We start from the raw sequence: 13,810 nt of genomic DNA, 5'->3' as shown, positions 1-13,810 counted from the left end.
TTCTCACAATGGCCAAAAATTGGAAGCCACCAAGATGTCTTTCAATAGGTGAATGAATGAAAAAAATGTGACACATCTACACTTTGAAATATTATTCAGTGATATAAAGAAATAAGCTATCAGGCCGAGTGCAGTGACTCACGCCTGTAATCCCAGCACTTTGGGAGGCCGAGGCAGGTGGATCACGAGGTCAAGAGATCAAGACCATCCTGGTCAACATGGTGAAACCCCGTCTCTACTAAAAATACAAAAAATTAGCTGGGCATGGCGGTGCATGCCTGTAATCCCAGCTACTTTGGAGGCTGAGGCAGGAGAATTGCCTGAACCCAGGAGGCGGAGGTTGCAGTGAGCCGAGATCACGCCATTGTACTCCAGCCTGGGTAACAAGAGCGAAAATCCATCTCAAAAAAAAAAAGAAAGAAAGAAAAAAAAGAAAGAAATAAGCTATCAAATCATGAAATAATATGGAGAAACCTTTATTGATATTGATAAGGCAAAGAAGCCAATCTGAAAAGACTACATACTGTATAACTCCAGCTTTATGACATTCAGGAAAAGGCAAAACTGTAGGACAGTGAAAAGATCAGTGGTTGCCAGAAGCTAGGGAGAAAGAGAGAAGGGGAGAATGAACAGGTGAAGCCCAGGGGATTTTTCAAGTGTTGAAACTATTCTGTATGGTACTCTAATGGTGAATGCATGGTCTTATGAATTTGTCAAGACCCCCATATGCTTTATAGCATAAAGAGCAAACCTTAATGAATGCAAATTTTAAAAAAAATTATTTAGGAGATCATGGGATTTCAGGAAGGAATTCAGACTGTGACAAGAAATCTAACTATATTACAAGTGCATAAAACCACCTTACCGAAGAGGCTAGAGAGAAAATGTGTGGGCCTAATTAACTTTGGAAATGAATGGAGTTTGTAAGAATAAAGGCAAAAGAATCGCAGATAAGCAGTGCATTCTAGTTGACAAAGTTCTTGTCACAGGAGTAAAAAAGGGGTAAGAGTGAGGAAAGAGATGGTTTTCCCAAAGATGGGTGAGTCACAAGAAAGGGAGTGAATGAGATGGATGATGAGCAACACAAATCATAAATGCCCACCATAAATAATGCATTTGATTATTTTTCTGTAACATTGTAAAATATGCTCACAATCTGGGGGGGAAAAAAGGCCAGGCACGGTGGCTCACCCCTGCAATCCCAACACTTTGGGAGGTCAAGGTAGGTAGATCACTTGAGGTCAGGAGTTTGAGATCAGCCTGGTCAACATGGAGAAATGCCATCTCTACTAAACATACAAATAAATAAATAAATAAATAACCAGGCATGGTGACACCTGCCTATAGTCTGAGCTACTCAGGAGGCTAAGGCAGGAAAATCACTTGAACCTGGAAGGTGGAGGGTGCAAAGAGCCAAGATCATGCCACTGCACCCCAGCCTGGGCAACAAGCAAGACTCTGTCTCAATAAATTAATAAATTGGAAAAAAAGAAAATAAGATCAAGTTTAGTTTATGTCTTATAGACTTATCACAAGTAGTCATATTCTATTTTTAGATTTTATTATAATTTGGCACACACTGTCCAAAATATTTAAAGTTGAAGGAACAAAACACAAACTAATAACTTAACTAGGTTTAATGCATATTTTGCTCAAATTTTTATCAATCAAATATGTCATTTATAATGTTGAGAAATTTAAATCAGTAATAAAAATTTGATGAAAAGTATGTTTTTTATTATATTGAAGAAGTTTCTCTTGCACAAACCATAAAAGCTATGCTAATAAAAATACTCCTTTGTGAAAGTTACCTCAAATACAGTGACAACTGGTGTGTTAAAGACATGCTTACGGCGACAAGATACCGATGATCAGACTGAGAGGGCATAATGAGATAGCAGTATCATGTAAATTAAACATAGGTGGGCCAGGTACATGGCTCACGCCTGTAATCCCAGCACTTTCGGAGGCCAAAGTGGGCAGATTACCTGAGGTCAGGAGTTCAAGACCAGCCTAGCCAACATATTGAAACCCCCATCTCTACAAAAATGCAAAAATTAGCTGGGCATGATGGTGGGTGACTATAATCCCAGCTACTAGGGAGGCTGAGACTGGAGAATCTCTTGTACACGGGAGGAGGATGTTGCAGCGAGCTGAGATCATACCATTGCACTTCAACCTGGGCAACAGAGTGAGACTCCGTCTCAAAACAAAAAAACAAACAGATTTTTTTAAAAAAAGTGATCATTTCATTGTTATGTCCATTATATATAATCATATATGTGAGAGAAAAAGTAAGTTTAGATCTCCTTGTGAAAGCATACACAAAAACTATTTACCTGTAAAAATCATTTGTTTTCCCACAGTAGTAGATATTGGCTTTTGGTACAATACAGATGCCATGGCTGAAGTCTTAACTGTGCTACTTGACTTTCTTCTTCAGCTTCTTCAAATCAGTTAAGCTGCATAGAAAGAACAAAACACTCTGCAGTCCTTCCTCTCCCTGCCTGTGACCTGAACCAGGTGGTTGCTAAGGACTCTTTGTGACAGGGAGATAGGATGTTCCTCTTAGCAGAGTTCTGCGTTCCAATCTCCAAGGGCATAGAGATACTGCTATAGCCTTCCCAGAACTTGCATCCAGTAGTAACTTTTCCTTATTTGTCAATATCAAGTTAGAACACACTTGTTCAGGTACTAGATCCAGTATGTGCTTATGTCTGAGATAACCTGGCAGGCTCAATCAACACTGTCTTCCAACATTTCACAAAGAATGTCTTGCAGAAATGTGTTGTAGCAAAAAACAAACAAAAAGCCCCCACAAACCATGGTTAAATATATTTGACAAACACTGGTAAGATAAAATACAGTTAAAAAAATAACATAAATGAATGAGATAATTGGGTATAGATATATTTTCAGTTTCATATTTCAATCCCTCCTTAAACACTGCTTGTCCTTGGGTCATGTCAATTTATTTGCGGTTCTCAATCTGTGTAATGCTTTTTCATTGTTCTGAGCCTTTACACATACAATTTGCTCTTCCTGTAATGTTGCTATGCAAATATTTCTTATTCTCTGACAGCCCATCTCACATCTGCTCTTCTAGGAGTATGTTTGCAGGCACAGCTAAGTACTTTCTTCTTCATGTCCCTTTAACCTCTATAGCACTGTGTTTAGACCTATCTTTTTAACTCATCACATTAATTATTTGTCTATTTTATCGACCTCCCCACTAGACTCTGACTTCTAGGAGTTTATAATGAAAGCATACTTATTTATATTTCAATTTCCAGAGACTGGTATGCAATAAATAGTTAATAGATGTTTGTGGGATGAATAAATGAATGAACAGTAATCCTAGCTTGCACAGAAATATATTGACCATCTGATAATCTGTTGAAGATAAATTCTAATAGTAAATTTGTATTCAACACTAAATATATGGAGTTCTCTACTGTAAATGTAATACCTTTTATATATTGATAATTAAAAGCAAAACACTATATTAACTCTGGAAAGGGTTACAGTAGGCTTATGGTAGGCAAAGAGATGTGCTACCCAGGTAGGTTCCCTTTCAAAGAAGGGCTTGTAGCCCAGCTTGAGGAAGGACTGTCAGCAGACAGCGTCCAGCTGTCAGCACTTTCAGTGTCTGCTTTAGCTGCAGAGAGCTGCCTCCTCCGCCTGAGGTCAAGCCTTTTCCAGGACAGCCTGTCAGGTGATTAGTATAAAGACCAGTCATTTGTCATCAGGTTGGTAAAAGCTGTGTTGAGCCCTTATCATAGTTCTTCTTCTTCCTCTGTTCAATCCTGCTTCCTCTCCTTTCCTTTCACAGGTATTGAACCCAAATTACCACCTTGCCCCCAACTTCAAGAGAACCTGACCTGAGATAACTAGACAGCGTAAACACATATGCACAAATGTATTATACAAGAGTGCTTCTCATTTTAATCACTCAACCCTTCTAGCCAGAAACTGAATATATTTCCCCAGTGTGGGCAGCTAGAATCATCATTCACTGTTGTGTTACTGATCTTTGCTGTCATTTTCTTTGGTCCTGACCTGCATTGCACTCTTTTTACCTCCCTGCTGGCCCACTACAGTTTCAGAAGCTTTCCTACTTTTTCTATGGTTAATTAATTCTGGTTCCTATAGTCAAGGGCTCTCTATCTCTAGCTGAAAGTATCTTTCTTTGAAAAGTTCCTATTTGTGTATTTGGAACTACCATTTTCCAAGGTACCCAACTTTGGATATTCCTAGAAGAGAGAAGCCTGCACATGTCACTTGTGTTTTTAAAGATGCTGAGAAGAGAAAGGAAGAAGGAACCTAAATGAAGAAAATAATTATTTGGTAAACGAGGCAGAAAACAAATGAGATCGGCTAGGCACAGTGGCTCACGCATGTAATCCCAGCACTTTGGGAGGCCGAGGTGGGCAGATCATGAAGTCAGGAGTTCGAGATCAGTCTGGCCAACATGGTGAAACCCCGTCTCTACTAAAATACAAAAATTAGCTGGGTGTGGTGGTGTGCACCTGTAATCCCAGCTACTCAGGAGGCTGAGGCAGGAGAATCACTTGAACACAGGAGGAAGAGTTTGTAGTGAGCTGAGATGGCGCCATTGCACTCCAGCCTGGGTGACAGAGCAAGACTTTGTCTCAAAAAGGAAGAAGAAAAAAGAAAGGAGATCTCGGTTTTTGTTGGAAGACGTCCCATTAACCCTTCATGGGAAATGTGGGCTTCTGCTTCGCCTTGGAGACTGTTAGAAACTTTAATCTGTTGCAGGCTTAGGGTCAAACATTCTGATGGCAAAGGCTGGAGGGAAGGGAAAATACGAGAGAAGAACCAGATAGTTCTTCTTCACAAAATTATTCTACTAATTCGAGATATATTTAGGTTCATTTGTTTTGTGCCGTTTCACATTTTAGAAATTTAAAATTTTATTTCTCAAGTAACATATTTACATAGTTTCAAAGTAAAATCCTTAAGGGATAGAAAGATAGTCAGAGAAGTCTACCTTCTACCCTTGTTCCCTCTTCCTGTTCCCTCCTTTTTCTCTTGCAGGAAACATTTTTAAAAATAGAACTACAAGGCATGGCACAGTGGCTTACACCTGTAATCCCAGCACTTTGGGAGTTCAAGATGGGTGAACTGCTTGAGCCCAGGAGTCTGAAATTAGCCTGGGCAACATGCAAGACCCCGTCCCTACAAAAATTAGCTGGACACAGTGGTCTGTGCCTATGGTCCCACTACTGGGGAGGCTTAGGTGGGAGGATCACTTGAGAACCCAGGAATTTGAGACTACAGGGAGCTGCACTGCAGCCTGGGTGACAGAGTGAGACCTTGTCTCAAAAACAAACATATATATGGAGGAATTATATATATATATATATATATATATATATAAAATATCTTTACCTTTCCTAAATAAATGGTAACATACTGAACATAGTGTCTTTTACCTTGCTTTTTTCTCGTAACAATACATCTGGAGATCACTCCATAGCATTACAAAGATATTTCTCCCCCCTCACTTCTTTAGTACAGCTTCAAAATGCATTTACCAGTTTATTCAACCAGTCCACTATTAGTGGTCATTTGGGCAGTTTCCAATTTTTTTGCTATTACAAAAAATTGCTACCAAGTGTCGTTTTCTGCACACATCTTCTCAGATTTTTTGCAGACATCTTTGGGATAGATTCCTAGAAGTGATATCGCTCGGTCAAAAAAAAAAAAAGACACATGTACTTTTGCTCAGTGTTGCTAACCCTGCCACCATCATGGTTACACCATTTTGTATTCTCACCCACAATACCTGAGAATGCCGATTTTTACACAGCCTCACCCACGGACTGCGTCATAAAACTTTCTAATTTTTTTCAATATGACAGGTAAGAAATGGTAACAGTAATTTACACCTCTGTTTTTGTTAGTGTGATTGAACATGTTTTCACATGAGTCAGGGACCTGTGCATTATACACTATGAATTGTCTAGTCTTTATCTCTTTTTCTATCAAGTTGTTGACTTTGTTCCATCCTACATTTTTAAAAAATGAGCTAACATTCTAAAGAGACACAGGAGCTAACATTCTAAAGAGACACGTAAACAGAGAATGTCAATACAATGCAGTAAGGGTAATAATTGTAGTAATTCGTTTAGTAAATACCTGATTTCTCGAGTCAGGGGAACAGAGAGGAGGATCACTTGCCTGGAGCTCAGACAGAAGCTGAGGGCTGACGATGTGGTGAGGCAGGGTTTCCTTGAGGAAGCGAGTTTTGAACTGTGTTGTGGAGAATGGCTAGGATCCAGACAAGGGACAGGGAGCTGGAGGTTGGGGTGGGTGGTGAGGGCACTTGGGGCAAAGGGTACAGCTTCAGCAAAGGCTGGAGGGGAGAAGCAGCCAGCAGCACTGTGCACAGCAAAAATACAAGTTCCGCATTGCTGGAGAGTCATGACTAACAGGGTAAGCTGGGAGGTAAGGCTAGAGTTTTACTCTGTAGGCAATGAGGACCCTTAAGGGTATTTATTTATTTATTTGGGGCAGAGTCTCACTGAGTCACAGGGGCTCAATCACAGCTCACTACAACCTTGACCTGGGCTCAGATCATCCTCCCACCTCAGCCTCCAGAAGAGCTGGGACTCCATGAAAGAGGGTCTCACTATGTTGCCCAGACTGGTCTGGAACTCTGGGCTCAAGCACTCCTCTTGACTCAGGCTCCCCAAATGCCGGAATTACAGGCGTGAGCCACCGCACCTGGCCCTCTGAAAGATTTTAAATGGGCAGAGACTGGTTGGTATTGGATTTAAATAGAAGCCACCTGACTGTGTGGAGAATGGGCTTCAGAAAAGCGAGGAGTCCGGGCCCCAGGAGGTAACTGCTGAAGGGTCCAGGGAAGAGGAGATGGGGCCTGAACTAAGCCAGGCATGGAGGATACACATTTGGAGTGTGCACTGAAGAGTAAGTACAACCCCCAGTTTTCTAGTTTGGCTGACTCGTGAGTGGTAGCATCCCAAAATAACAGAGAAAAACAGAAGAAAGAAAACTGAGGCCAATAAATAAATTGATGGCATTAACTAGATGTGGATTTGTACATACTGCACAACAGGCTAATAGAGCAGTTAAAATTAAGCCCAAAGTGTCATAAAATATTGTGACAGCGACTGAACTCATTGCTGAGACTAAAAGTATTTTCCATGGGCCACCAGATGCCTTTTATTAGAGAAAATCTCTGTTGTTCATGAATCAATAGTTGCCTCATCTAATGAAACTCAGAGTTTGCTGCTCATTTTGGCTATTGTCTTGCTTCAATAATTTAATAGCTACTTCAGAGTTGATAACTACTTCACCAGTTACAACTGTGGAGGCCAATGCAGTGGCCCTGTAAAAATATCTTGTTTTAACAGTTTGCGAAATAATCAAGGTATACATTTTAATGATACAGAAGATACAAACTAGAAGCTTTTTTCATACAGCAGTGATAGATCTCTAGAGGAACACAGGTCAGAATATACTACAATTACATAATAACATTCAAATATCCTATTACTAAGCACACTTTGCCAACTGGGAAGCTTTGTCACTATGTTTCAGTGAACCTTTCCTTATACTTTTAAGTACTATGTGTATAGTACTTAAATATACATGGTACTTAAACGTGTGTGTTTGTGTGTGTGTGTATGTGTGTGTATATATATATATATTTTTTTTTTTCTTTTTTTTCTTTTGAGACAGAGTTTCACTGTTGTCCAGGCTAAAGTACAGTGGTGGGACTATAGCTCACTACAGCCTCAAACTCCTGGGCTTAAGAAATTCCCCCAACCTCAGCCTCCAAGTAGCTGAGACTAGAGGTGTGTGCCACTGCACTTGGCTAATTTTTATACATTTTGTAGAAACAATGTCTCACTCTTTCCCAGGCTGATTTTGAACTCCTGGGCTCAAGCCATTCTCCTACCTCAGCCTCCCTAAGTGCTGGGATTACACTTGTGAGTTGCCACACTCAGCCTAGTACCACATATTTTTATGTCTTTTCCATGTATTCTAGGTTCAGTAAATAATCTGGAAAACACACTGAATAAAGCCACAGACTTGGCTTCAAATCCCAACAACTTTTCTGAGTAACATTGGTAGGTTGCTTTTCTATGAAATGAGAATCATTGTGCCTACCCATAGGTCAAATGGGATAATGGATGTAAAATGCTTGCCACAGTGCCTGATACATGGTACACACTCAATAAATGTCAGCTGTAATATTGGTCTCATCACAGTGGCCCTGAATCCTTGCCACCCACCCCATTCTTCCCTGAAAAAACACAGACGATTAACACAAATTTAAACAGTGACCATCATAACTTTACTTTTTGTATTTGAATTTGTAACACCAGCTCACAAAAGAGTCTGTAGTCTTCCTCTGGCCCATTTAACTCTAATTTGGGTAGGATGACTCTGGGAGTATAGTGGGGCTATTCCTGCTAGGCCAATCAACCCAACTTCCCCCAGTTGTACTTAATTTAATTGGGGATTATACAACATTTAGGCTTTTTCTGTAGACACACAGTTTTGTTTTTCGTTTTTTTTTTTGAGACGGAGTTTCGCTCTTGTTACCCAGCCAGGCTGGAGTGCAATGGCGTGATCTCGGCTCACTGCAACCTCTGCCTCCTGGGTTCAGGTAATTCTCCTGCCTCAGCCTCCTGAGTAGCTGGGATTACAGGCATGTGCCACGATGCCCAGCTAATATTTTATATTTTTAGTAGAGACGGGGTTTCACCATGTTGACTAGGATGGTCTCGATCTCTTGACCTCGTGATCCACCTGCCTCGGCCTCCCAAAGTGCTGGGATTACAGGCTTGAGCCACCGCGCCCGGCTGACATACGGTTTTTAAAATTAAATACACGAAGCATTATAATTGCTATCTTCTAATTGCTATACTACACACTTAAAAAACAACAGGTAAGTTAAACCCAGTATTATAGAAACAATAATGGTCACATCTTATAAACGTGTGAGTTGTTACCATTAAAAGCAACCTTATCTATTACTGAGACTGAACCTCTTATTTTTTCCATGAGCTGTCTGACACTGGGAAAGGTTAGTTGAGGAGTTAACCAAAGGTACCAGGGGAATTGGAAGTAGAAGCACCACCACAACCAAAAATCCCCAGTACTCCTGACTCTCAGTTCGGAATGCTTTTCTCTCTATTCTGCCTTGTGAAAGAAACTGTCATCTCTTTCATGGTGTTGTGGGTATCAAAAGCCCTTGAAGATTGCTCTAGTGTTTTATGTGGTCTTTCTCCTCCCACCAGTTTAATTTTCTGGCGAAGCCTTTTTCACTGATCAATGAACAAATATAATTGGACACTTACTATGTGCCAGACATTGTGCTAAACACTTTCCCCAAGGTTTTCTTGTTATCCGCACAATAGTGTTATGACACGGAATTACTCACTGAAGAGGTGAGTTCTACAGTTTAGTGTCAAAGTTTTGCCCTATTGTACATCCAGGACTCAGAATGTTGATTCCCAAATCTGGCTAATTATTTTGGAGTCTTAATAACCCAAGTCTAATTTTGATATTCAACAAATATGTTTTTCAAAATGTTATTTTTACATAATTGAAATTCCCCCATATGAAAAACTGATCATAGTTAGAAACTATTCCCTCTGCAGGCTATTGCAAATTCCCAGCCTGTGAGTGCAAATGAGGTGACCATATCATTCAATCCTAATACTTTCCTAGTTTAATATCTTTCCCACTCCTGTAACTATAAAAAAATCAACCTCCTTTCAAATGTCTCCTCTTCTCCGTCCACCAGCTCGTCTCTGGAGGTCCCAGATGCTCATGCTTCTCTCTTTACTCTCTTCTAGGCTGCTGCTCAAACATGTTTTATCTAAGCCAGTGGAGCACTTCTCTACATTGGCCATTGGCCAAAGTGAAATTCTGCTAATCTCTGATCCCCAGATCTCTCAACTGCCACTGGGCTCTGGCTACTATTCCGTTCTTGGAGCAGCCATTCTGACTTGGACTCCTTGGCTCAACAAGTCCCTTCTGCTATGAGATGCTTTCTTAAGCGGGTCCCCAGGAGGTTTATTTGAGCTCCCACAAAACAGCACAATTTTGGGTGACAACTCTTTTAATTATTTAGCAAGCACACTGATGACTGGCTAGGGCCTCGCTAGGTACTTTTGTTTTACTTGGTTTTTGTATGTGTGTGTGTGTGTGTGTGTTTTTTTTTTTTTTTTGAGACAGTCTCACTCTGTTGCCCAGGCTGGAGTGCAGTGGTGCAATCTCTGCTCATGCAAACTCCGCCTCCTGGATTCAGGCAATTCTCGAGCCTCAACCTCCTGAGTAGCTGGGATTACAGACATGCACCACCATAGCTGGCTAATTTTTGTATTTTTAGTAAGGACAGAGTTTTACCATGTTGCCCAGGCTGGTCTCCAACCCCTGAGCTCAAGTGACCCACCTGCCTTGGTCTCCCAAAGTAATGGGATTACAGGCGTGAGAAGCCAAGGTGGACAGATCACCTGACATCAGGAATTGAAGACCAACATGGTGAAACCCTATCTCTACTAGAAATACAAAGTCCTTCTGCAGTTCCTCCTTAGTACCAATGTCTGAAGTTGAGTGTCTCCTCTTCATCCAGCTTCCTGAGGTGCATAATTTACAGCAGGCTATAATCCAGGATTAGTTTCAGTGTCATTCTTTTGATGTTGCAAGAGAAGACATAACCTCCTAATATTTGCCATGCCATAAAATGAACATTAAAATATATGAATATTGATCCCCAAAGAGGGTCTTATAATTATAATATAAAAACAGCTTTTACCATTTACCTGAAATAGATTATAAACTGGCTTATAAAATGAGTGTTTGGGCCAGGATTAAGAAAATATTCCACTTTGAAAATGTTTCTTTTTTAGTAAATTCAGCAAGATTTCGATGAGAAAGTGACTTCTCTTGTTTATCAAGATTTTATCATTTAATTTAAACTCTAGTATACATTTTTAGACTGTTATTTTCAGTGGCAAGGAAGTTTGAGCTGAGGAGGAGGACAGTATCTGAGAAAGAAAACACAAATGGGTCTGGGATTTCCTTTGTGTTGGAAGCGGAGACCCCTCCCCTCCCTGCTATCACACAACCTAGATGGCAAAAGTAAAAACAAAATCAATTCAAAAGGCTCTGTATTAAGGAGAAATAAAATTGTGGTGGGGAATGAACTTGGGAGCTTTGGAACTGGGGGAAAAAACAGCAAGATGGACAAGAAAAGTATGGGAAGAATGGGGGCAGGTGGGGAAGGGACACACTGCCCTGGAGGGGGAAGATGTGAGAGTTTCTCTGTGCTCCAGTCATCCAGAACAATGGAGGAAAAGCCTAATTTTAAGTTATTTGCTACCTCCAATATAACATTCTTCAAGGTAATGAATGGGACAAGGGTGGCACAAGGCATTTTCTTTAGTGTGTTAAAGTCATAGGTGAGCTGGCTGGGCATGGTGGCTCATGCCTGTAATCCCAGCACTTTGGGAGGCCAAGGTGGACTGATCACCTGAGGTCAGGAGTTCGAGACCAGCCTGGCCAACACAGTGAAATCCCATCTCTACTAGAAATACAAAAATTAGCCAGGTGTGATGGTTGGCACCTGTAATCCCAGCTACTTGGGAAGTTGAGGCAAGATAATCACTTGAGGTGCAGGGGTGCAGTGAGCGGAGATCATGCCACTGCAGCCTGGGCAACAGAGCGAGACTTCGTCTCAAAAAAAAAAAAAGAGTTATAGCTGAGCCCAGAAGGCTGGTAAGTTGAGGGTTTCATATGTAGACACATCTCACACAAGAACATGTTGCAATAATCCGAATAAAATGTAAGCCAAAAATAAAAATATTCAATATAAAATATTTGAACATAATTTGTCTAATTACTATAAAAAGTTTATTCAAGGAGTTGATTATTTAATCAAGATGTTTAATCTCAACTTTATAAAATATAAAAAATCTAAGGTATTTTTGACATGATGAAGTTGTAGATACATTATGTATATTGGATTACTCACTTTCTTAAATTGAAAAAAATTGTTCTTATAACAGCTAGCAGTAAAGTTTAGCTTAGGTTGAAACTTTTCTTTATTATTTTTAGGCCGTTGAAAGTGAAGGAGGAGAAGTCCTTAGGGCATAGCTTAAAAGAGCCACCTAAAGGAGATAGTTTTAAATTTTTGCACAAAAGAAGTAAAAGGAATGTGGGTGGCAATAGCTATGGTGGAGAAAGGCCGAGAGAAGGCAGACTGAAGAAGTTGGAAGGCTGGAACTGAACAAAAATGGGGGGGTTCATTATGTGATGCTGCATAACAAATTACTCTAAAATTTAGTGGCTTCAAACAACAAATATTTATCATTTCACAGTTTTCATGGGTCAGGAATCTGGGCACTGCTTAGCTGGGTGCTTCTAGTCCAAGATCTCTCATAAGATTGCAGGCAAGCCATCAGCTAAGGCTGAGGTTTTATGTGAAAACTCAAGAGAGAGGATCTGATTCCAGGCTCACTCACATGGTTATTGGCAGAATTTGGTTCCTTGGAGGGGTATTGGAGTGCACTGTGTGCCTCTGCATAGAGCAGCTCAAAACATGGCAGCTGATGCCAGGCACGGTGACTCCTGCCTGGAATCCCAGCACTTTGAAAGGCTGAGGCAGGCAGATCACTTGAGCTCAGAAGTTTGAGACCAGCCTGGGCAACATGGTGAAACCCTGTCTACAAAAAATACAAAAGTTAGCCAGGCATCATGGTGTGTGGGCTGCAGTCCCAGCTATTTGGGAGGCTGGGGCAGGATGATCACTTGAACTCAAGAAATTGGTGCTGCAACTTGAGTGATTGCACCACTGCACTCCAGCCTGCATGATAGAGTAAGACCCTGTCTCAAAAAAAAAAAAAAAAAAAAAAAAAAAAGGGCAGGGAAGTGGTAGCTGGCTTCCTTCAGAGGGAGAAAATGAGAGAAGGCAACTGAGACAGAAGCCACAGTTATTTTGTAACCTAATCTTACAGGTGACATTCCATCACCTCTGCCCCGTCATGTTTGCTAGAAGCAAGTTCACAAAACCCAGCCCACACTGAAAAGTAGGGCATTACAAAGGGCATGAACACCAGGAGGTAGGGATACAGGTTACAGGTAGCCAGTGAGAAGTCCTCAGCAGCACTGGGAGTATTTTAAGAGCAAGAATGTTAAATATTGAACTTTCAGTTTTGTTTTTGTTGTTTGGGTGTTCATTTTTTTTTGTTATTGTTTGGTTTTGTTTGAGACAGAGTCTTGCTCTGTCGCCCAAGCTGGAGTACAGTGGCATGATCTCAGCTCGCTGCAACCTCCACCTCCCGGGTTCCAGAGATTCTCCTGCCTCAGCCTCCCAAGTAGCTGAGACTACATGCGCACACTACCACACCCAGCTAATTAGTCTATTTTTAGAAGAGATGGGCTTTCACCATTTTGGCCCGGCTGACCTTGAACTCCTGACCTTAAGTGATCCACCTGCCTCGGCCTCCCAAACTGCTGCGATTACAGGTGTGATTACAGTGCCGCTTCAGCCTGTTAAGCATCAAAACTGACTCTGTACAACCCATCACATGCTGGAAGAATGACCTATCCATAGAGTTGTGATAAGGTGGGGCTGGCGGATAGAGATTGGAAGTTTTCCAGACTTTGACCTTTGGTTGCCTCATTCTTTCATTCCTATATTCTCTGAGGCCTTTCAGAGCATTCCACTTCAGTGACCATGACTTGATCAGTTCTGTTAGACCACTTACGCTCTGGAACCTAGCATTTAGAAAAGTTAAAAATATTA

General features: G+C 41.0%; 1 protein-coding gene across 1 annotated transcript in view; it reads right to left on the bottom strand.

Annotated features, from left to right (window-relative positions):
- Positions 1-4,242, bottom strand: part of SPMIP2 (sperm microtubule inner protein 2) — a 119,552-nt gene extending 115,310 nt beyond the window's left edge. The window contains exon 1 of the mRNA XM_003927931.4: positions 2,340-4,242. Coding sequence (XP_003927980.3) covers positions 2,340-2,403 — 64 coding nt within the window. The 5' untranslated portion in view covers positions 2,404-4,242. The remainder of the gene's footprint in view (positions 1-2,339) is intronic.
- Between the last annotated feature and the right edge of the window lie 9,568 nt (positions 4,243-13,810).

Source organism: Saimiri boliviensis, chromosome 3 (genome assembly GCF_048565385.1).
Source record: "Saimiri boliviensis isolate mSaiBol1 chromosome 3, mSaiBol1.pri, whole genome shotgun sequence".
NCBI classification, from domain to species: Eukaryota; Metazoa; Chordata; class Mammalia; order Primates; family Cebidae; genus Saimiri; species Saimiri boliviensis.
Note: the sequence above shows the minus strand (reverse complement) of the source record. Positions and strands in the feature narration are given on the sequence as shown.